The sequence below is a fragment of the Stylophora pistillata genome, chromosome 1 (assembly GCF_964205215.1).
Source record: "Stylophora pistillata chromosome 1, jaStyPist1.2, whole genome shotgun sequence".
Taxonomy (NCBI): Eukaryota; Metazoa; Cnidaria; class Anthozoa; order Scleractinia; family Pocilloporidae; genus Stylophora; species Stylophora pistillata.
Window position 1 is genome coordinate 11,310,639 of NC_142519.1, and position 23,153 is coordinate 11,333,791.

At 38.9% G+C, this 23,153-nt stretch overlaps 2 protein-coding genes, 1 long non-coding RNA gene and 1 pseudogene across 3 annotated transcripts; 1 reads left to right on the forward strand and 3 right to left on the reverse strand.

The window, feature by feature from the left end:
• Window positions 1-129: 129 nt before the first annotated feature.
• On the reverse strand, window positions 130-7,354 carry LOC111336990 (synaptotagmin-6-like). Its single transcript, XM_022943189.2, has 5 exons — window positions 7,008-7,354; window positions 6,789-6,852; window positions 4,378-5,077; window positions 984-1,119; window positions 130-511 (listed from the first exon to the last, which is right to left on the reverse strand). Exons 3-5 carry the CDS (start codon window positions 5,056-5,058, stop codon window positions 204-206), a joined length of 1,125 nt encoding a protein of 374 aa, XP_022798924.2. The 5' UTR covers window positions 5,059-5,077; window positions 6,789-6,852; window positions 7,008-7,354; the 3' UTR covers window positions 130-203.
• Window positions 7,355-8,385: 1,031 nt separating this feature from the next.
• Window positions 8,386-12,038, reverse strand: LOC148741212 (kelch-like protein 38; annotated as a pseudogene).
• On the reverse strand, window positions 10,712-13,987 carry LOC148741213 (uncharacterized). Its single transcript, XR_015992668.1, has 2 exons — window positions 13,835-13,987; window positions 10,712-12,108 (listed from the first exon to the last, which is right to left on the reverse strand). It is a non-coding gene; the product is annotated as an uncharacterized LOC148741213 (long non-coding RNA).
• Window positions 13,988-14,002: 15 nt separating this feature from the next.
• On the forward strand, window positions 14,003-22,354 carry LOC111336989 (kelch-like protein 23). Its single transcript, XM_022943188.2, has 2 exons — window positions 14,003-14,141; window positions 19,047-22,354. The coding sequence occupies exon 2, from the start codon at window positions 19,199-19,201 to the stop codon at window positions 21,641-21,643; it is 2,445 nt and encodes an 814-aa protein (XP_022798923.2). The 5' UTR covers window positions 14,003-14,141; window positions 19,047-19,198; the 3' UTR covers window positions 21,644-22,354.
• The last annotated feature ends 799 nt before the right edge of the window (window positions 22,355-23,153 follow it).

Below are 23,153 nucleotides of genomic sequence, written 5' to 3' on the forward strand. Positions count from 1 at the left end.
GTCACTCCCCATTTACCAGATCTCAGACTCTCAGTGCTGGTTTGCTAGTTGTAATCTTCGTTAGCAGAATTTGTCTTTTATGGATGACTGTTTTCAGTATCAATTACTGAAAATTCACTGGGTGACAAATGTCCAAAATACCTCCAAGTTTAATAAGCCAAGTTAAAATTATGTCATTTGTTGTATCTCTAGTACTAGTCTCTCTAAAGTTTGAGTCGGTGCCAGGCTGCCACAGGCCTCCGCGGCGATATCAACATTTGATGCCAGTGCCTAAGTGATTCTCCACTGGTTGCTGAGCCTATCACTACTCGGCCAATCACATCACTTCTTGTGGAAACCGATTTAGCGTCAGCAACTGATATGACAAACAGTACCCTGTGGAGGAGGCCTGGGGGGACGTCAAACATCATACACTCATTGTAAACAGGATTGGATTCCTGTTTCCTTGTGGATGTTTTCTTTTTCTTCACTTTTTTGCCATCGAATAAAAGTACAACTTTTATGAAAGGATCTATAAGATTAACAAAAAAACGTGTATCATGGATTGGTTTCAAATGTCAGCGAACGTTAAGTTGTAAAAGAGGCTCTTGGAAGTGTTCACGTACCGAGAGTTGGAATCATTTCAATCTGAGTAAAACGGGAATACATTGTTAAAAGTTGTAAGTGACACGGCGCAGATCCAATTCAGTGCTGTAACGTGTTTTGCCTATGCACGATAATCTGAGTCAATAAGGCGAAATTACAAGTAAACGCTTCCGAGTGGCCATTCCATCCGTTGTTTCATCTTTGAAATAATAGTTATTTTCAATGAAAGACAGATGGTGGAATCAGCCCAAGATACTTGTTTTGTTTTTGTTTTTGTTTTTGTTTTTTTTTTACTTTGTTTCTGATTTTTTCTGTTCTTATAAGTTATTACAATCACAAAAGAACGTAAAGACGAACTCAAGACAGTGGGGAATACAAACCAACAACAGAATACCTACTTATTGGTTTTGACTCAGTGTTCCAGTCACTGAATGGTGGACTAAGGTTTCTGGCCTTCATCAATACTATGGACATCCTCTCGGCAGTTGGCATATAACTGAGGGAAAATAAAATCTCCCCAAGATTGGCCTTTGTCTGCGGAATGAGAAAGAAGATTCATTACTAAAAACAGGGAACAGAGTGCTTATACCCCCACACCTAGCTCTCAGCTGGTTTCCGTGTTTTGTTTTGTTTGTTTCAGCCTGCCTACCGCGGTAGCATGACAACTTTGTGTCAGTGAGTTAATCAGTCAATCAATCAGTAATTCATTCATACACTCAGTCAGTCGCTCAGTCGGTCGGTCGGTCGGTCGGTCGGTCAGTCAGTCAGTCGGTCGGTCGGTCATTCAGTCAGTCAGTCAGTCAGTCAGTCAGTCGGTCGGTCGGTCGGTCGGTCATTCAGTCAGTCAGTCAGTCAGTCAGTCGGTCGGTCGGTCATTCAGTCAGTCAGTCAGTCAGTCAGTCAGTCGGTCGGTCGGTCGGTCGGTCATTCAGTCAGTCACTCAGTCAGTCGGTCGGTCAGTCGGTCGGTCATTCAGTCAGTCAGTCAGTCAGTCAGTCAGTCGGTCGGTCGGTCGGTCATTCAGTCAGTCAGTCAGTCAGTCAGTCAGTCGGTCGGTCATTCATTCAGTCAGTCAGTCAGTCAGTCAGTCGGTCGGTCATTCATTCAGTCAGTCAGTCAGTCAGTCAGTCGGTCGGTCGGTCGGTCATTCAGTCAGTCAGTCAGTCAGTCAGTCAGTCGGTCGGTCGGTCATTCAGTCAGTCAGTCAGTCAGTCGGTCGGTCGGTCGGTCGGTCATTCAGTCAGTCAGTCAGTCAGTCAGTCGGTCGGTCGGTCATTCAGTCAGTCAGTCAGTCAGTCAGTCGGTCGGTCGGTCGGTCGGTCATTCAGTCAGTCAGTCAGTCAGTCGGTCGGTCGGTCGGTCGGTCATTCAGTCAGTCAGTCAGTCAGTCAGTCGGTCGGTCGGTCGGTCATTCAGTCAGTCAGTCAGTCAGTCAGTCGGTCGGTCGGTCGGTCGGTCATTCAGTCAGTCAGTCAGTCAGTCGGTCGGTCGGTCGGTCGGTCATTCAGTCAGTCAGTCAGTCAGTCAGTCAGTCGGTCGGTCGGTCGGTCGGTGGGTCATTCATTCACTCATTCAGTCAGTCAGTTAATCAGTCATTTGATCAGTCAGTCGGTCAGTCATTTAGTTAGTCATTCATTCATTCATTCACTAGGTCTTTCAGTCAGTCTTTCAGTCAGTCAGTCAGTCACTCTTAATCCCTTAGGTATCAACGAACGCTTTTCCGCATTCTAATAATTCATTCTTGTTTTTCACACACAACCCACAATTCCTCCATTTGCTCCGACGAAGGGCTAACGCTCTAAACGTCAGCTTTTAAACTCTTTACAGTGGCCAATTTACAATTTCAACTTAGTTGATATTACTATGCCAAATTACCTTGTTACCCCCACCAACGCAGCACCACAGTTTCTATAGAAACTTACCCCCTTTAGTCATCAGTCAGTCAGTCAATCATTCAGTCTTTCAGTCAGTCATTCAGTCAATCATTCAGTCAGTCGTCGAGTCAGTCGTTCAGTCATTTATTTAGTCATTCATTCATTCATTCATCAATTCAGTCGATCAGTCAGTCAGTCAGTCATTTATTTAGTCATTCATTCATTCATTCATTAATTCAGTCGGTCAGTCAGTCAGTCATTTATTTAGTCATTCATTCATTCATTCATCAATTCAGTCGATCAGTCAGTCAGTCAGTCATTTATTTAGTCATTCATTCATTCATTCATCAATTCAGTCGATCAGTCAGTCAGTCAGTCATTTATTTAGTCATTCATTCATTCATTAATTCAGTCGGTCAGTCAGTCAGTCATTTATTTAGTCATTCATTCATTCATTCATTAATTCAGTCGATCAGTCAGTCAGTCTGTCATTTATTTAGTCATTCATTCATTCATTCATTAATTCAGTCGATCAGTCAGTCAGTCAGTCAGTCATTTATTTAGTCATTCATTCATTCATCAATTCAGTCGATCAGTCAGTCAGTCAGTCATTTATTTAGTCATTCATTCATTCAGTCGGTCAGTCAGTCAGTCAGTCATTTATTTAGTCATTCATTCACTCATTCATTCAGTCAGTCATTTATTTAGTCATTCATTCATTCATTCATTCAGTCGGTCAGTCAGTCAGTCATTTATTTAGTCATTCATTCATTCATTCATGCAGTCTGTCATTTATTTAGTCATTCATTCATTCATTCATTCATTAAGTCGGTCAGTCAGTCAGTCATTTATTTGGTCATTCATTCATTCAGTCGGTCAGTCAGTCAGTCAGTCATTTATTTAGTCATTCATTCATTCAGTCAGTCAGTCAATCAGTCGTTCAGTCAGTCCGTCAGTCATTTATTTATTCATTCATTCAGTCAGTAAGTCAGTCATTCTTTCATTCGGCATCCATTCATTCACTCATTCATTCATTCAGTCATTCAGTCATTTAGTTATTCAGTCTTCCAGTTAGTCAGAAAGTAAGCGGGTCAGTCAGTCAGTCAGGAGTCAGCGAATCAATGAATCAGTCGGCCGGTGAGTCAGAGGGCAAGCGAGTCCGTCGGTCAATCATTCAGTCAGCTTATCAGCTTGGTTAATTGGTTAGTCAGTTCTTAGTGATTGCGTCAGTAAGTTGGTCTGTCAGTTACTCAATGAATTGGTTATTCTAGTCTGTCTGTCTGTCTGTTTTGTCTTTATGACTATCCGTCTCCTGGTCGTCTTTCTGCTTATCACCCTGTTTGTGTACTTTAACGTCTCTCTGACAATAGGCCATTTTACAATTGTGTACTTAGTTGCCAAGCCTTTGATTCAGAGTGAGGCTGAAGGTGACCTTGTTGTGATAGCGACCTGTATCTACTTAGCATGATAACAAAGTGATTTACGTATGATGCACGATCCTCGCAGTAGAGAACTTCATATATTCATTGTATCCGATTTATCATCACGGGTTTATTACGGATCAACTTAACGGCCTGCTCCCAGTTGGCTTGTTAGCTCAATTGGTAGAGCGCTGCACTAGTATCGCAGAGGTCAGTGGTTCGAATCCCGTACAGGCCTGATTTTTTTCAGGTCTGATTTTCGCTATTGCATAAATAGCGCTCTCTACTGCGAGGATCGTGCATCATACGTAATAGATATCTCATTAGCTTCTTTTGTTCGTCTACCAGCATTTGTTCCTTTCACCATTATTACCTGTGTCTCTAGAGATTGGTTGCAAACCACCTATTTGTCATTGTCTTGTTTGACTCGGAGCATTTTCACAATTCATATTTCGCATCTCTTAATGTCAAATATATCTTATGGATGTTCCACTTACCTTTTGAAATGACCTCAGTTCCTTATCTAACGCTATTGACTCATCCGCCTTGAGTACATGGCGAAGCTCAACTTGAACCTCTCCGATTATGTGGTGCCGGGAATACTTGTCAATTTCCCAAACAGACAAATGGAGTAAAGAATTTTGAACATCTTGTAATGACATGTTAAACTCATAACTATCCCCAAATTTTGGATTTGTGGACTTCCTGAGGACGTTTGTCTGTCCCTTCAAAATCCCTTCTTCATCGGGTTGAAGCATTACTTTCACGTAAGAATCTACACTATCCCAGAAGTCTTTTCCGACCAACTGGCTCGCCTCGATGATAGTCAACAAAAGAGTTTGCATTTCAGACTGATAAACCATAGAAAATTTAATTCTTCCTTTATTCTTTGGCGGACTGAGCCTTTGGGAAGTCTGCAGCTCTATTTCTCCGCTCATTTTGTTTATTTTTTCTAGCTCACACTCGCTGCATTCAGTAGCAAAGCTCGGGAATGGGACGACAGGCACTTTTGCAGCGGTATTCTTGGCAGCAGTGGTCTTGAGATACGACGAGTCTTTGTACATTGGCTGTTTATGAAGTCGACTTAGCTTGCAGACCATACAAACGACCATAAGAATAAGGATTGCTATCGCCCCGCTCACTATACCAAGCTTAGCTTCTTCGGTTAAATAAAGCATTACTAGCTGGTTAACTGGTCTGGAGAAAAGAAATGTTTTAATGAGAGGCTATTATCGAGAGGTCCATAAACTCCCTTAAAATATTTTAAAACCGTGGACAGTATTGAAGTTGTACTCTGGTAGGCTACTAAAAATCCGAATATCCCTCGCTAATCACCTCAGAGCAACGTGCGTGGGATTTGGGCCCAAGAAAGAGACTAATCTCTTGGCCCGATAATATTGTAATTGTTGCAGGAATATATGATGTATCATCTTTTTGTGCTTTATTATTTCTGCTTTAGAAACAATTTTCTGCGGCACATACTGTGCTTATAAACTAACTTACCCTCTTCACATTCGAACTAACTTCACACATGCGTTCCAGCGGTAACCTAAGGATCTACATACATACATACATACATACATACATACATACATACATACATACATACATACATACATACATACATACATACATACTTTATTGACTTTCCCCAAAGGAGGCTTTTCAAAGACAATAAAATAGTGGACGTAGCATAGCAATCGTTGTTATTATGCTATTGTTAATAGGAAATCCCATAAAACTACTTTTGGGGGAGGTCTCAGAAATTCCTCTATAGATTTCTTCAAAACTTCAGGATTTTCCCTTTTGAGATGAGGCCTTGAGAGTAAATTTTTGAATTATAAAAAATTGAATCTCGCCGTTCACTTCCGTGATACTTGGTTTACTGCGAACCCTCAAGTTCTTCTTTATGACTTTGGTAGCAGCACGCATGTATGCGTCTCCCTATTTGTGGTTTTCATTTTTGAATAGGGCCTTACCCAAGGGGGGCGGTCTGAAGTTGGTCGCCTGAAGTGGATTCGGAACGGCTATTAACAGACTGAGGATCAGGCTATTTTGTGCAAGCGTGGATAACAACCGAAATACGACACGAGTTACAACTTTAAGTGATTTGAAACTATTAAATGTATTGAATCTCATCTCGATCTGCTGGGTGGTCGGAGGATGTAATTTTGTTTAAGGAAAAGCTTGTTGCATGAACTAGGGAGTTGTTAGACACATGAAAGTGATCTATTGTCAAAACAGTCCTTTGTACCAGGCAAGCAGTTTTTCAGTGAGCAGTCCGGCAGGTTTGTTTGTCTGAATAAGTAGAACTTAAAGGAACCCGCAGGAAAATGAAGGAAAGGCCGATCTGAACGCCAGTAACAGGCTTAAGATGCAAAACCGAACTTTTAGGGATAGTAAACAGATTCATGGTGCTTTGTTTTCAACAAAAAAACAGCCTCGGAAATCCGATGGAAGCCACCGATTAGAAAGAAGTACCCTATAGGTGGGTTGACTGCCGCCAAGCGACAAACCGGTTATTAATTGAGTTCGTTAAAATCATAAACTTCTGCCATGATTATGATTTTCACGAACTCAGTTAATAACCGGTTTGTCGCTTTTGTGAGCTTTTAACGAAGGTACCCACCGACTGAATCAGACTGGAGATCTACTCTTAAATCTAATCAGTAGTACACTTTTCTAAACCCTTCATTGAATTTTACAGCAAAAACCCTAGCAATTAAGGAAGGTTTCTTGGCCGTGATGAACAGAAATTTCCGAAATGCAACAATCATGAAAGTGAATCAATAATTTCAATACCTTTTAAATTCAGAATACGCACAAGTCTAATCACTGAAGCTACAGTTGGTAATGTGTACATTAAACAAATGAGAACTTAACGCGGAAACAAAACATGAAAAGTTACCTTGAGAAGAACCTAGGGAAAAACCCCTTTAACTCGTTTCACTTGCCATCCAAAACCTCCTAGACTAACGAAGAGCAACCAACCATGTTGAGAGAACAAAAAAAGTAATTGAGACAACCACTCCCAAACCTTACTGAACTCAATTCAGTGCCGGTTTAACGTATTAATTTTAGATCATAATCTATGCATTTCACGTGTGTAAAGCATAACGCCACAGACCGATTTGGACATTGTACAGGCTGTTAACAAATTCGCCCGCGATTCACATTTAATCGTAAATGTTCACTTAAGAATTGATGCCTGTTTTCTTATTTACTGGGTGTGAAGTGATATTTCGAAAAATTTTTTGTTCGATGGGTAGAAAGGTTGTGGCAAAAGAAAAACAGTTAAACCTGCTCTTGCTTCAAGGTGCCACACTGTCCGGGTCACGGCTCTCCGAGATGTTTACGGGATTTTTCAGGTACCAGTTCTCTAGTGAAGTCCCTACTGTATCAACTCTATTAACGATGCGGTCAAAAAAAAGAAGGCATTACGGAGAGAGTTAGGCTAACAAATAAATAAATGTGCTTAAATGCTTTTTTAATAGTGCTTTCTTTGATGTTTGAAGGAATGGTCACCTTCGTACGCAAAAAAAAAAGCTATTCTTCCGAATTTCCTGCCAAAATATCCGGCGCTCAGGGCGAGCTGGGATTGATAGAGAGCACGGAAACTCCTATATCTGCAATAGCAACACAAGGTGTGATCGGTCAGCTATGAAAACAAAGCGGCGAGAGGAATAGACTATGATTAGTCCCTACATTTTGGCGAAATGCGTCGTGCAAGAAAAAAAAAAACTGAATCAGTGAGAAAAAAAATGTCACCGCGCCGCGAGGGACTCTATGGCTTAAACTGTCATAGTAGTCCCTACTCTTCGTGTACCACACTCCCAGAGCTCCGCGAGGAGCGCTAACAGCGTTTTTTTCACTGATTTTCTGTCTCGTGCGACGGACTTCGCCGAAAAGCAGAGTCTGCTCGTAGTCTAGTAGAAGAAAGAAGAAAAGTTGAAAGAGTAATATCAAAAAATTTTGAACATAGCAATAGCAATCTCTTAAAATACAGAACTATTGCCATGTCATCGTCTGACATGTTTCTCCGAGTAAAAAACAACAAAGATAGGCTGGGTATTCTGGCGTTGCCCCGAACAAAGTGAAAGCAAAACAGTCGTTCTACCACGCATGCCTTTTTGTGCCTTCTGAGACCATATGAAACCGTGTCTCCTTCCCTATCTATAATTCATCCCCTTGAAATAGTAAATTAGATATTGCATTTTGAAGTTCTGTAAAATTTTAAAACAGATTCACACCTTCCATTTCAGTGAAGCGGTTAGCATTTGAGATCAGAGCCCGGATAAAATTTACTGTTTCACAAAAATCCTTGAGAATCTCTGGTTTACTGTAAAATATAACCCTAAGGGCCTAAAGCGCGGTAAAACGCGGACGTTCAAATCGTGACTGGTGTTAGTTTTGATTGGTTATAAGAGTAGCATGAGTTTACTGGACCAATCACAGTAAAATATAACCCCAAGCGCCAAAACCGCGGTTAAACGCGTGTGACCAAATCGTGATTGGTGTTAGTTTTTATTGGTTATAAGAGTAGCGTAAGTTTACTGGACCAATCACAGAACAAAGTAAACGAACTCTAATGCAATCCTGGATTATTTTCGACACTCAGTTGAAAATTTGTCTAAAATAAGTTACGTTAATTTAGGTACCTAACGAGAACCTAACAAAAATTGTTGCTGCTCTGGAAAAAAAATCCATACAATGCTGTACTCTTTTTCAAGACTTTTCCTTTACTCTCCATGCCTCATCCAGGAGTGAAAATTGGTTTGTTAGTTTCCACAGTTTTTCAAGATTCACATGGGCTAGGGTGTTCATCAGATAAACTCAAAATTAATAGCTTAGCATGCATTGCCAGGGTAGTCTGTCAGTGCTTTGATCGTGTCCCTGCGACTTCAGGGCATAGTAGTGCCACGGATTGTTTCATAAGGCCAAGATGGTCATGAATACAAGACTGCAAAATTTCCAGTGTCTGGGTGTACAAAGTAAATTGGTAATCTAAAATTTCTTGTTCATAATGAATCAAAGTAAAAAACAACAACAAATCCATTGTAATACGTTACAGGTGGTCTTTGAAGGTAAGAATGGTCATACATGTCTTCTTCCTTTGGTAGGCATCTTTTGAGTTCAAAAGGGTCTGATTCTAGTGTTTTTGAATTGAGAACACTGCAAAGACTGCTATTTTCAGCCCTGAACATTTGTGTATTTAAAGTTCCACAATATTTCTTTGTTTTCAAAGAGAAAATTTGTGATTACTGAAAACAACCCATCTGCCACTTGTCGGTGACTGGGTCATAAATTTCACATGCTCACACACATTCGGGATTATGTTCACCAATCAAGAAGATTTTGTCACCATAGACAAATGCTGAATCTTTTTGTTGAGGCTGGTGCATGGAAGCCACATAAAACCAGGAGTTTTGCTGAGGGTCATATCTTTCCACTGATGATTTGTAAATGTAGTTATCATTTAGCTCAAAACCTCCAAACATGTAAATGTACTTATTTCTATAACTAACTACAGAGTGGTTGCAGCATTGTTCATTCATATTAGATACAGATTCCCAAGATTGTTTAATAATGTTGTATCGATGGATGCTGTTACTGACTTTGTTACTGAAGATTCCTCCTGTAAAATAAATGAAACCATCCAATACAACTGCAGTAGCATCCTCTGTTCCAACAGAGGGACCCTCATCAAGAGTGCAGGGACAAGGAGATCCTCCTCTCTCATTTCTTAAATATTTGTACCACTGGATGAGAGATTCCAGCACTTAAGTTTCACTGGAGACAATATAATTCCAAGTCACCTTCTGTTACCTCTAAGAATTGTTCAGATTGTGAAATTTGCCAATAATTGCTACAACTCATCTCTAAAACATCTGCTTTAATTTCAGACAGGAAATGAAAGGACTTGGCAAGATCATATAAAAACCAAAAATTTGACAAAGTTAAAGAACTTTTTAAAAATGCAATAATTGCTTTTCAAGATAAAAATTAGTGATAATAATTTAGAACGACGTTTCAACCTCACTGAGGTCATTTTCAAGCTGATGAGAAGGAAAATTTTTACATATATGTACTAAATTCAAGACGTGGGAACGATAAAGGCGATAAAGTATGGAAATATGTAAATGCCAGGTGTAAAATAGAGGTGATAAAATTGCAAAGGAGACAACATGAATAAATTAATTCTCATCGAGGTCGAAAAGTCGCTCAAAATTATCATCACTAATTTTTATCTTGAAAAGCTTCTCTAAAAAACTACTCAACAAAATAATTGCTTTTCTTAACTCCTCAAATAAAGGTAGTCAGAGGCATGCAACAAGCTCTTTACATTCTCAAATGTAATGGTAATTTCTCCACTATAGATAAAATTCAACAACTGGTCTACTATCACATCATCTATGATGTGAAACCTGTAACCTGTAACCACCTCCTGGTTAGCTTAATTGGTTAGAGTGCTGGACTGTTGTGCGGGAGGTTGAGGTTGATGGTTCGAGCCACGGCCGGACCAACACTCAAGGTCTTAAAATAACTGAGGAGAATGCGCTACCTTTCTATAATATCAAGAAATGGATAGACATTCTAGTCTTCTCGGATAAGGATGAATAAACCATAGGTCCTGTCTCCTGCATCTATTAATGAGTTAATTTGGTTAGGCTGGTGATGTTAAAGAACCCACTCATGAGATTACTGCGATGTGGTCTGGCCTGTTTTCTGGGAACTGGGGGGAAAGGGCATCTTCAAATAAGTTTCCTTTGATTGTTTGTGAACTCCTGATGCAGTCTGGCCAAACTCCCCCAAAAAGTGTTGTGATGCGCATTTGATCATATCCACGTGTTAATTTGCACAATATAAATATTAAATTATTATGATTTCAAGGTGTACATTATTTTCCTGGACTTCCTTAATGTCAGACCTAAGAAGCCCCTGAAAATAGCAACTGACAGCTGCCAAAATATTCTTGTGAACTTGAATAGTCCTTCCAGAACTAGTGATGAGTCTGAGGTCACAAAACAATCCTTTATGCCAAAAGTCCATCATTGCTTTAAAAATGGACTCCTCAGTTCACAACAAAATCTTCACTAAATGTACCACCACAAGAAGAGCTATCGCTTGTTGAGGAAAGATATTTTGTTAAAGCTTCTTTCAAGTCCTGTAAGACCAAAATATCTGAAATACGAAGTACTGCTTTTGCCTTTTCTTGAGTAAGTCTACATTTTCCAGTATACAAGAAGTTAAAGGGGAACTGAAGCCTAAAAATGAACCATTTTTAAATTGCAGCTTATAGTTCAAATAGCAATGTAAGAGGGTTTTTTTCAGTCTTTGGGCCCAATGTTGCCTCAGAAAAATAGTGTAAAGTGGTATTTTGGCCTCGTAGTAAGGCGGCTCAGAAAAGCGATGTCAGCGGTCATTTTAGCTCGCTCTTACATCACTGGTGGGGAAGAAAGATAATAAACCTGTACTCTTCCTACAGAAATTTGGTTTGGTTATGGAGTTATGAAAGTTGCGTGACTTGTAATGGGGATTAACTACGAAAATGAAATAGTAACAGTTGTTTTTCTTAAGTTGGTTCCCCACCACTGACATCATAAATGACCGCTGCTGACCTATTTTGAGCCGACGGTTTTACATACCCAAAAGCGAGAAAAAGGCAACTTCAAATCGAATTTTCTCTTAAAAAACAAGAAGTGAACGAAAATGAATATCGACACTTTATCTTACTTCTCTAAAGCTAACTAGAAATGAATGCAAACAATATACCAATTTTAGGCTTCAGTTCCCCTTTAAGAATGTCCTCTAGAGCAACTGGATCCACATTGGAGAGTTCATAATGGAATGCAGCAGATGATACTTCACACAAGTCTCTAAAAGACTTGCAGCTTGCCACCAGTACATTCTTATGCACTGGGAAGTCCTTTCCACCAACTGCTAAACTAAAATCAACCTACAGCCCCTGATGTCTAAGGCTGTTGAGAGTTTCCATAACAGTAATAATGTACAACCCAGTGTTGGCATTCTGATACTGAAACTCTTTCCTTTCATGATCAGATGCTTCTCCTTGCTTTGAAACTTCTGTTGAAACTTCTTTTACCCCTTGACTTTCATTTGAAAATAAACATCTACACTTTGATGTTAATACTCCCATTATTTTGTTTTCTGTCGAGTGTTAAAATGCCCCCATGGCTGATCCATTATAATCAATCTGCGGGAGTGACCTACAGACATAAAAAAAGAACATGTACCGTCTCAAACTCCATAGCTGACAGAATATAGGACCATTAAGAAATGGCTCAATCCCAATTCAGAGGCTAGTAAAGAAGAAGGATTCCATTTCTCTTTTTAATTTTGCATTAACCACCACATAAGATCTTGTGGAGTCTCAAATATGGACAGAGTATAATTCCTTTAACCACTGATTGTAAGCCACTAAACAAAACCAGCACCATCTCTTACTCTAATACGCAGTTAAATGGTTTTGTAATGTCCACAGATTTTTTTTTGCGAAACAATCCAAACCAGTGATACCATGATGAAAACATAAAAATGGATCAGCAATCTATTCCTGTTTGAACATACTAGTTAATAATTTAGAAATAATCAAAAGGGGAAACAAAGGCACTTGTATAGCAATCCTAGACATAAATAATTATCATAGGCATGGATCAGCACTTGTTCTATGAATATCAACTATAGATGCAAATAATCATTCCTTTAAAAATTAACATAAAATTCTTGTTGGGTCAAAGCTCAAGTCAAGAATAAAACACTCATTGCTACATGGTGTTGCCCTGTAATCTTTTCAAAAAAGCTATGATATATGAGTAAAAATTAAATAAATTTCACAAGAAAATTTGATGAATTTTAAAGAAAATTAAGGATGGAGATAATTTTGTTGGAAAGGCAGAACACTCTAGTTGATTTGCTGGCAAAGAGTGAGATGCTGTGGGCATTATCTACTTGGGGGAGGGGGTATAGGGATCTACTTCCCCTTAAAATTGTGAAAAAATGAAAGAGCTAGGTTGTACATCCTTTTCTGAGTGAGAATTTCCATGTGACCATTGAAAAGTGTTCAAAGCAATTTCAGAGGAATCAAGGAGTAATTTATATTTTGAGGGATAATTAGTTTTATATGTACTTAGCTGAGGCATGCAGTTGTAATGTCATCTCAAAATGAACAGTTTAGATCAGAAATGATATGTATGAGAAATAATAGTTTCAACATGAGAGCATAAGATTAAATTGGTTTCCATAAGTCTCACGCTTGAGAGCTATGGAAAGGGCCACCTAGGTGGCATCTGGGGTGGTGAAAAGCTGGAAAACTAAAACTCATTCATGTATACACAGGTGGTTTGCAACCAATCTCTAGAGACACAGGTAACAATGGTGAAAGGAACAAATGCTGGTGGACGAACAAAAGAAGCTAATGAGATATCAACTTAACGGCCTGCTCCCAGTTGGCTTGTTAGCTCAATTGGAAGAGCGCTGCACTAGTATCGCAAAGGTCAGTGGTTCGAATCCCGTACAGGCCTGATTTTTTTCAGATCTGATTATCGCTATTGCATAAATAGCGCTCTCTACCGCGAGGATCGTGCATCATACGTATCTAATACCACAGTTCAAATATATGAACTTCATATATTCATTGTATTTGAGATATCTATTGTTTATGTCCACCAACATGGCGGCAGTGACGTAACGTGCAAACCACTTACTGTCAAAAGGGACTTTTAGAAGACAAACAAATTTTCTTAGATATCACTTTCATTTCCTCTAAGGTTAATTATTGGCCCAAGTGTAAATAAGCACAAAAATAAAATTCACATATATTACCCTACCCAACACACGGTTACCGTACTTAAGGATGCTGGAAATCATCAACTTGCTTCTAAACATATACAAAACCACAACAACCTAGAATGCCAAGTGTAACTACTACAATACCTGAATGTCTTCGCATTTGGTGAATGCACAGGGTTCCGAAACTATCCTTCCGGGGACTGTCGGAACATATCCGAAGTTCACCGAAACTGGACGAGGACTTTGTCGTTTATTTCGTTCCAGTCTCATGACCGATAACTCAATATTGCATGCCATGATAATGCCCAAATTCTACCGCACTAGACACAATTTCATAAGTTGTATGATACCTCATCCTTCGTTTGGATGAACAGTCGATCTTACAAGATATCGAATAAAATTCTACGCAGTAAAATCGGCGTTGGAGGACTAACGCAGAGAACCAATCGAGGTAAGCTTCTAGAAATGTCACGAACGTTTGATCAACACACCCTCAAATCTTAAGATAAGACTAGTATTTATTAAAATTTTATAACGCTTTTATGAAAGATCGAGAACATGGTGATGTAATGATTGAAATCTTTTCTGTGAAATTTAAGGGCAGCAAATGTAATCGAGGGAAAAAAGTGATACATAAGACTTCAGGCGTGACGGTACTAAATTAAAAATGTTTTACAGGTACTTTTTATTATATATACCACACTGTTAAACTTACATTTAGTTATTCGAGTTTTGAAAAGGACCAACTGTGGTTTTGTTATTTTTATCGTAATATGCTTGAGATCAACCAAGGAGAGTTCGAAATAATGAAATACTGATAAATACCAGTTGTGATCAATATGTGCTGTAAAGTACAAAACAGTTTTAAGATCTTGGGAGTCCCAGGCAATGAAGGCCCTGGTTTAAGGTCATTCCTCGGTATTGGACTGTATATCTTATTGCAAGTAATTTTAAAGTGATTAGTTTGGTATTGGACTGTACATCTTATGGTAAGTAATTTTAAAGTGATTATTTTGCACATGTCAAAACTTGACAGCTTTATTTTACAGGGCCATAACTTGCTAGACAGGGACTGTGTTACATTGAAATTTTGAGGGTTTTGATTTTTGTTCATTGTGCAAATAGTAACTGAATAGTAAGTTTGCCCTGAAAAATTCTCTTGAGAGAAAACACTTCAAATATTTACTACCTTCAGTCAAATAAAGGAAATTCTTGGCATGCAAATCAAGTTTCAATTTGTGTATTCTTTGCATTGGAACTCACTTGAAAATCCATCTTTTAACATTTCATCCTGTAGACTGTCAGTAAGAATCAACAAGTTAGAAAGATAAGTTTCCTTCCTGATTGAGTAGAAAGACACAACAATTAGTTAACAGAATTCTTCTCAAACTACTCAAATTATTTGCCCAAAACACAATTAAGTTTCAATCCAGAGGATTAACCTCCTCCATTGTTTCATGCTTTGTGATAAATTTTAAGTAATTTTCCTGTCAATGAGTTAGAGGACCATTTATTTCTTAATTCATTTTTGGAACAATCAATGTGGATATAGAATAATTTCGTGGTGCTGTGTGCCAAAGTCTGAACAACAATTTTGAACATATTTGTTTGACTGTCAGCGCACATTGCTCAATTAAAGCTGTTCAGTATGAAAAGAAATTGTTTCTTTCTTTTTATACACACAATAGAGACAAAATAAACTTCTTGATAACCTTGTCTTCTTGGTGGACTGTACTGTACATTATCGATCTTTGTTTTCCTCCTTTGATTTATGAGCTGCTCACTTTGCACTTGGGCCATAAATTGAAGGAATAAAAAACTTGGTCTGTAACTTACGTTACAAACCTGAAATGCAACTATTTAGTTGTACATATAATAAGGATGATACTAGAAGAAATGATTCCATGTATTTATTACACGACTCGGGAAGTCAGAGGGCCAATAACTAAAATCAACCAATCAAAATGCTCTATTGCCGGTCAATATTCTCTTAGTATTGGACTGGGCACTGTCCCGAATGGTCCCGAATGGTCCCGAATGATACCACACTTATGTCCCTTTGAACTTCAGTCGTGTAATAAATCTCTTATTAACCAAGCTTGCTCGGGACCATACTGGAAGAATATCAGCCCTCGGTCTTTTTTGTAGGGACCTCGCTGCGCTCGGTCCATAGTGTCAAGACCTGGGGCCAATATTCTCCCAGAACGGCCATCGCGCTTGGTTAATAAGATATAGTACACACCAATCAGATTGCTTCATAAGGGTATGTATCACAGCATTGGGGTATGCTCACACCAATAAGAGTATTGCCCCTCATGTCAATTGTGTCATGAAATTAGAGTACTGTAATATGTACGATGCACGATCCTCGCAGTAGAGAGCACTATTTATGCATTGCATCAGTACTGTAATGTGTTGTAATGGAATCAAACCAACATAGACACACACCAAGAATGACATACACAAAGAAATGAGCTAATCTACCCAGTGTAATGGCTCATGTCCATCATGAGGACTTCACCCCTTATGATCTGTTGGGGTTAGCTAAGTCATCAGGACATTTTTTTACCATTTGGTAGTTTAAATGTGTTTTGTGTGCCACTCCACTTGCAATGCATATCATGTCAACTAAAGGCCTAACACTAAATTATCACTTGAGCAATTTTTTTTGGAAGGGCTTGTTTTGCTGACGCAGTTAAAAAATTGCGCAAAGTATTCACAAAGGTTGAAAAGATCAGGAAGTTATTTTTACTTTCTGCAACAACTTTCATATTAAATATCCATTTCCTTGCTCTCTATGGATTACATATATCTTATTAGATGTTTTCTTGTGTAGCGTCGCTGATTATTTTTATGAGTTGTGCCATATTTTGACGAGCCTGTAGGGCAAGTCAAAATACCAATAACGAGTAAAAATACTCAGCGATACTACATAACAAAACGTCTTATAAGTTATTTATTATCCAACACGCCAAACTGTTATTTCAGTGTGGGCGAATGTCGCGGACATTTATTTACGGGGAGTGCGGACAGAAGTATGCGAAGCGAAACGGAATTGGCGCGGTGTTGTGTTGCTGTTTTTATTTTCTTCATTACGTGAAGAAATTTTGTGGTCGTCAAGCTGTTTTTCTTCGTTCAATTCATCTAATGAACTTGGATCTATATTTGCCAGCCATTCTGACTCTTCATCGTCGGAAATATGTTTCAAATTGTCTGCCATTTGGTTTTTTTTTGTAACTACAATCCAGTTCTTCACTTGCACGATGCGAGAAAACCTGTTTAACCGGTACTCTACAATAGACGAGTACAAATACCGCGTGATATTTGTACTTGGCTATGGCATTATTTGTACTCGTCTAGGTGTAGTTGGATAGTAAATCTTGGTATTTTCTCAATATAATTAGGTTGGTATATGTTGTTATGGACTAGAGTTACTTAGATGAATATTATTTTCCAGTAAACACTCTGTTAGTCAATTCTCACAATTTTCACATGCTTAGAAGTTTTCTACCAATCAAATTTGCATTTAGCCACCCAGGACTCCATTCCATCATGTGTCAACTCCTTGTAAACAACCTGCATTTTATCATGTATTCCGCATGCACAGGGCAAAGTCCAGATAGTCAACAACAAAATAAAGAAATAATTTGGATATATCAACAAAGTTGAAATGGTAAATTGACCACTGTAACGATTACAAAAGCTGACGTTTCGAACGTAAGCCCTTCGTCAGAGCGAAAATAAAGAGCCTGTGCTCTTATGCCTGTGAGAAAGCTTTTAAAATCTTCCTTCATTATATTTTCACTTATTCAAAGAATGGAGACTCCAAAATATCTTTGGTCAGAGGCTGTTTGAGATGAAATAGAGTTCTGGTTTGCTCTCCACCACAAAATTTTGTGAAGAATACTGTTGAGGCAACTAACTGCAGCCAAGTTGATAGTTTCTGATTTTTTCTCTGACGAAGAAATAGCAGTAAGCATAGTCTAATCCTGTGAGTGGGTCGTTGTTTGATCTTGTCACACAAGTGCATTGCATAATGAAACCAAACAACAATTACTGTGAAGGAGACTTGAGGAAGTGTGGTACCATTGCTGTTTAGTTTTTGCCAACAATTATTCAAACACCAGAGGTAATATACCATAAAATACATGTCTGAGTTTATTTCAGTGAATTGGAAGGATTCTCTTTGCTCTATATTAAATGATATTTCATTGGAATCTTTTGAAAGTAAATGCTTTTTCTCTTTTACAAAAATACAAATGTTACTTACTTAGTGTTTACTTACTTACCAAGTCCATGCAGAAAACATTTCTCTAATAGAATTGAACTATTTACATTTATTGTTTCTTTTAGACTTCACATATTTATTGTAGATTATTAGCACTACAAATTAGTTATTCTATATCTCCCAGTGTTAGCCTAGCTATTTGGGAGTACAAGTTCCAAGTCCAAGTGTCCAATTTCAACCCACCCACACAATAAAATTACTCTTGAATGCATAGCATGCCTATGTTTTTATTTTTTTTCACAAGTTAGTTCCCTCTACTTACTATCAAGATGACTTAAGATGACTTAAGATGCCCAAACTTATGCATCTTAAACAATTCTGAATCCATGAATTTTAAATTCAAGAAAAATGCTCGAAAGTTTCATTTCAAGTCACATCATTCTGAAATCCAACCCTTGGAACATGGGTAATTCTTAAACAGAAAGCAAAAGCAGAGTTTACAGCATATTGGATCATATTGTTTTCCTTTATTTCCATGATCTGTTAGCTCACTAAAATAAATAACTGAAGAATTGGAATAACTCCATCAGTGCTGAGATTTATGTAACTTCTCTTGAAATTGAATTGAAATATTGTATCTCCTCTGTTATTATAACTTACCCCATTCAGTGTTGGAACATGCAGGATCAAACTTAAAACTCAAATACTTCTATTTTGTAATATTTGAAAAAGGGGAGAAGGGGAGAGAATACAGCAAAGTGAGAAGTGCTTATGTTCCTAACAGTTTTGACAGTGATTGTAACTCAGGTCATTATTTGGTTACAATATGCAATAATCAGTAATCTTTGGTTTAGACAACTAAATTTAATTCTCATCCAGGCTGACTGTTGCATGGTCAAAGAAGGAGCTATCCAACTGTTTATTTTAGGAAACTTACATAAAAGTTTTGTCTGATGATAGTTATTCCTGCTTAGATGGAGTGATTACCATTTTTATTAGGGGGGTTGTCAGAATTCTCTCTATACAGATCACTATGGGAAGAAAAAAAAGTTATTATTATGGCAACAGTATAGGTGACACCAGTTGAGAACCTGTATATCTGAGATTATTTTCTTTTGCACCCTCTAGGTCATAACAGTGACAAGTGGCTTCAGCTGCTTCTAAATGAAAATAGGATATTGTCAAGGAGATATGATGTGGCATGACATTACTTAGTGTTAGTGTGATTGGTGTTGTGTGACAAGCAGGTCAGTTCTAATCCTGAGAACAGTGGTGATCAAATGGGTGGTCTGTTGGCAAAATGTGTTGGAACTTCTGCAGGGGAGCAAGCTAACCCTATACAAGTTGTAGAACCGAACCAAGTGGACCTGACATTGGCAGGTGAAGAGGAGAACAATAGAGGGGAAGTGGCAACAGAGGACAACAGCGATGAGCCTTTAGACCCTGAAAAGGCTCCATATCAAGTTTTCCTGCTTGAAACACTAAATACTTTTAGAAAGGAGAAGCTTTTTACAGATTTTACGTTAAAAGTGAATGACAAGGATTTTCCAGTCCACAAAAATGTACTGGCCGCAAGTTGTGGTTTCTTTAACGAACTATTTTCTAAACATGATGGTTCTAATTCAGTTCTACACGAGCTGGCTAAATTGGAGCCGAACACTATGGATAATGTCATTAACTTCTTATACACCGGGAAATGTAAAGTGGATCGACACAACGCGACAATGATGTTGCATGCAACCAAAGTTTTAGAAATAGAAGATTTGCTGGAGCCACTGGAGAAAAATAAGGCTTTGGCGTCGGATAAAACGACGAATGATGAAGCTCCTTTTAAAGGAAAAATGTTTAATTCACACAATCAGGGAAATATGTTGTCCAAACTTTTAACTTTCCAAAGTGAGGGATTATTCTGTGATTTAACATTAACAACGGGAAGTGGTGTAGTTATTCCTGTACATAAGAATATTCTGGCAGCTGTAAGCTGTTATTTTAAGGGGCTTTTTCGCTCTGAAATGAAAGAAGTTCATGAAAGTAATGTGGAATTAGCTGTAATAGACGAGGCTGTCACCGACGAATTGTTAAATTTCGTTTACAGGGGAGAGATTACTATCAATTTTGACAACGTAAGGAGTTTATTACAAGCGAGTGATTATTTGTTAATAGAGCGTTTGCAACGAAGGATTATTGAATTTGTGAGAGATTCCTCGACGTTGTCAAACTTCTGGCTCGTATATTCTCTCGTGAGAAGCTTTGATTGTCTCAATGAGATTTACCAAGAATTATTGAATCTAGTGTGTAATCATTTTTGGAGTATAGCTTCATCAGACGTTTTTCTTGACATTCCTGAGCAAGATATGAGGTGGTTTCTATCAAATGACGATATTTTGGCGAGCGAAGCACTAATGCTAGAATCTTTAATTCGCTGGTACAAATATTCTAAGCTGGAGAGGGAAGAATCTTTTAAAAGACTTCTTAATCTCATTCATATGGGAAGCATTCCAGATCTTTTCCTGAAGAAACTGACAACTGACGATTGTATCGATGAGTTGACGTCGTTCTCTGGTTACAAGTTAAAAAATGATGTTTCCGACGAAGATGTTCTCAAGGCAGCACATTTCTACAATGTGGCATTATTTGGATTAACACACCGGCTGCATTACACACATTCTTACAATCTCTGCTACTGGCTCCCCTTCGCAGGACCTTGGTCTCTCATTGCTCGTGTCCCCCATAACAAGTCGATGCTGGCTAATGGAAGTCCTCTTATTTACACCAATTCTGGACTGTACGTCCAAGTGCCTTGGAACAATCCCAAACTGGCCTTTCACAGGAATCCGCTGACTGCGCGACATTTCTTTCCAAATTCGGGCGTGGCACCGACATGTGACATTGAGCCTTCCGCACCCATGACATTTGATTGCGCCGCTGTTACCATGGGACGTAACATCTATCTGATTGGCGGAATGTCCATGCAGGAGGTTGCAGAGGTGAAGCGAACAGTTCAGCGGTACGATGTCGAAAGGCAGACGTGGGCATCGGTGGCGGACATGTGCGAACCAAGATATGAGCTCACAGCGGTGAACTACAAAGATAAATACCTTTTCGTGTTTGGTGGTATCGATGGTTCGGCCGACAGGCAGTGCTTGACGACTGTAGAAAGATATGATCCCATGGAAGACCGCTGGTCTTACGTGAAGCCCATGCACCAGCCTCGATCTAGTGCGTTCGCCTTCGTCCACGATGAAAAGATTTTTGTAATTGGAGGAGAACGAGGTGAAGACGTCACGCCGAATGACTGCGAGGTGTATGATCCCGTGACAGACGATTGGCAGATGATTGACATCCAAGTTAACAAGTTGTTCACTTTCAAAGGACGCGCTGACAAAGGATCCTTTCTGCATCTTGATGGGAGCAGGGAAAACGGAAGGCGAGGCACTGAGACATTAGATCCTGCCATGTATAAAGAAGTGAAAATCACTCGACCGTACGTGACATGTATCAATGGAGCTATCACCATCCTTGACTTCAGCACATGCGCAGATGGACAGCGCAAAGCAGAATTCTACTTTGTTGACCCCGTGTCTGGTGATTTTAAAATGCTACACTCTCTCTTCGCATGGCCGACGGACATCTCGTACGGCGCCATCATGCCTCTGAGCCGGAGAGATGTGATCAAGGCTCTTAAGGATTATTCTGCTCAGGACTCTTCTAAAAGTCATTATTGAACGATCGTCGATGAATGAAATTAGAAACTTCACTACACCGGAAGTGATTGGGTATAGCTCTTACGGCGGCTCTCTTTCATTTTTTCTCTAATTTAACATAGGTTTTTTTTCACTCTCGGATACATGATTGTGTAAGTAGGATAGGATAGAAAACTTCTTCCATTCTTAGATGAACGGTATATGCGCAAATTGGACTACAATCCACGGGCAGTAAATTCAAAATTAGATGAAATTGTGGCGTTAAATTTTGACCTGATTGGTGTTTTATTCTTAAAAATAATTATCTATTTCCACGCCATGAATTGTAAAACTGGTACGTTTCAACTCCACTCCAGCCTTCTTAGTAGAATGCAGGAATACAAACAGAGTAGAGATCTTTATAAAGCCAATGCTGTGTTCTAAGAAAAATCGAAAGGAGCCCAGTGCTCAGAAACTGTGAAATCCAGGGTGCCCAGCATATGCTTTTTATGAAAAAAACTAAGATTCCTGAGTCGCCCAAGAACAAAAGTAAGGCGCTGGGGGGCCACCGGGCACTGCTAGACCACAGCCCTGAAAGCCCTCTCATCTTAACACTCGCTTCCTTAAAATTGTAAGAATGCCCGTAACGTTTTGTGAATAATTTTTTGTTCTTTATAATATAGATGTTTAACTCTGGTTGATGCATTTGCCCAGAAGAATGGAATGCAAAATTAAATGTTAGATTTATTTTAACTGTGTATTCTGTGGAATTATCGCTAACAAAAATTCATGCGCATTTGAATTCCGCTCAATATTTAAAAAGATTATTGTTGGCAATATGCGGTTCGTTATTTGAGGATAGTTAATTTTGTCATGTTTGATTTCCAGAAGTTTCGACATATTTGCTTTCAGCGAGTTCAAGCAGTTTGCAAGATTTCATGTTAACATGCAATTCAGTAGTTCCCCAAGCTGAACGGTAGGGCGTGCTTCCAGTATTCAGGGTGCCCTAGCTTGTTAATTTCGGTGACTCGGCTTTTTCTCTGTCCCACCCGCGTGACAAATGGATTAAACGTATTTTAAAAATATTTTGCTGCATGAACTGGACTAAGAAGTAGTCTCGGACGTTTTTCTTTTCATCTTGAGAGGGAGGTGTGGGTATGGGTTGGGGAAAGGTGTTCAGTGTAGCAAAGAAGATTTCTTAAGGCTGGTTTTTTACTTGCGACGGAGTCGTAGTCGGAGTCGTAATAAGAAACGGAGCGATACGATCTAGTTAAACTCAAACCGACGGAGTTAGAAGCAGAACACCGATTCTGCCTATGACTCCGTCTCTTACGATCTTGTGAAAACTGCATGGTCGGAAGCGGAAGCAGAAGAATAAACCAATCATAATGCTCGATTCCATCTTTCCAAAATGCACAAATAGCCGCAACAAATTTAAACGTGTGAGCTTGACTATAAAATGACGAAATTAGAAGTTAAAATACTCGAAACCTACCGAAAGTACAATTCATGATCATCAAGTCGTAGTTCGCTTTATATCCACTTTGCAATA

What these genes read in the sequence shown, in the direction of transcription:
- LOC111336990 (XM_022943189.2), bottom strand. Translation starts at nt 5,058, where the DNA reads ATGCTTTATTTAACCGAAGAAGCTAAGCTTGGTATAGTGAGCGGGGCG. An exon ending in AACTGAGGTCATTTCAAAAG is followed by an intron (nt 1,120 to 4,377) that starts GTAAGTGGAACA and finishes CTCATTCCGCAG; the next exon opens with ACAAAGGCCAATCTTGGGGA. An exon ending in CACTGAGTCAAAACCAATAA is followed by an intron (nt 512 to 983) that starts GTAGGTATTCTG and finishes TTAATCTTATAG; the next exon opens with ATCCTTTCATAAAAGTTGTA.
- LOC111336989 (XM_022943188.2), top strand. Translation starts at nt 19,199, where the DNA reads ATGGGTGGTCTGTTGGCAAAATGTGTTGGAACTTCTGCAGGGGAGCAA.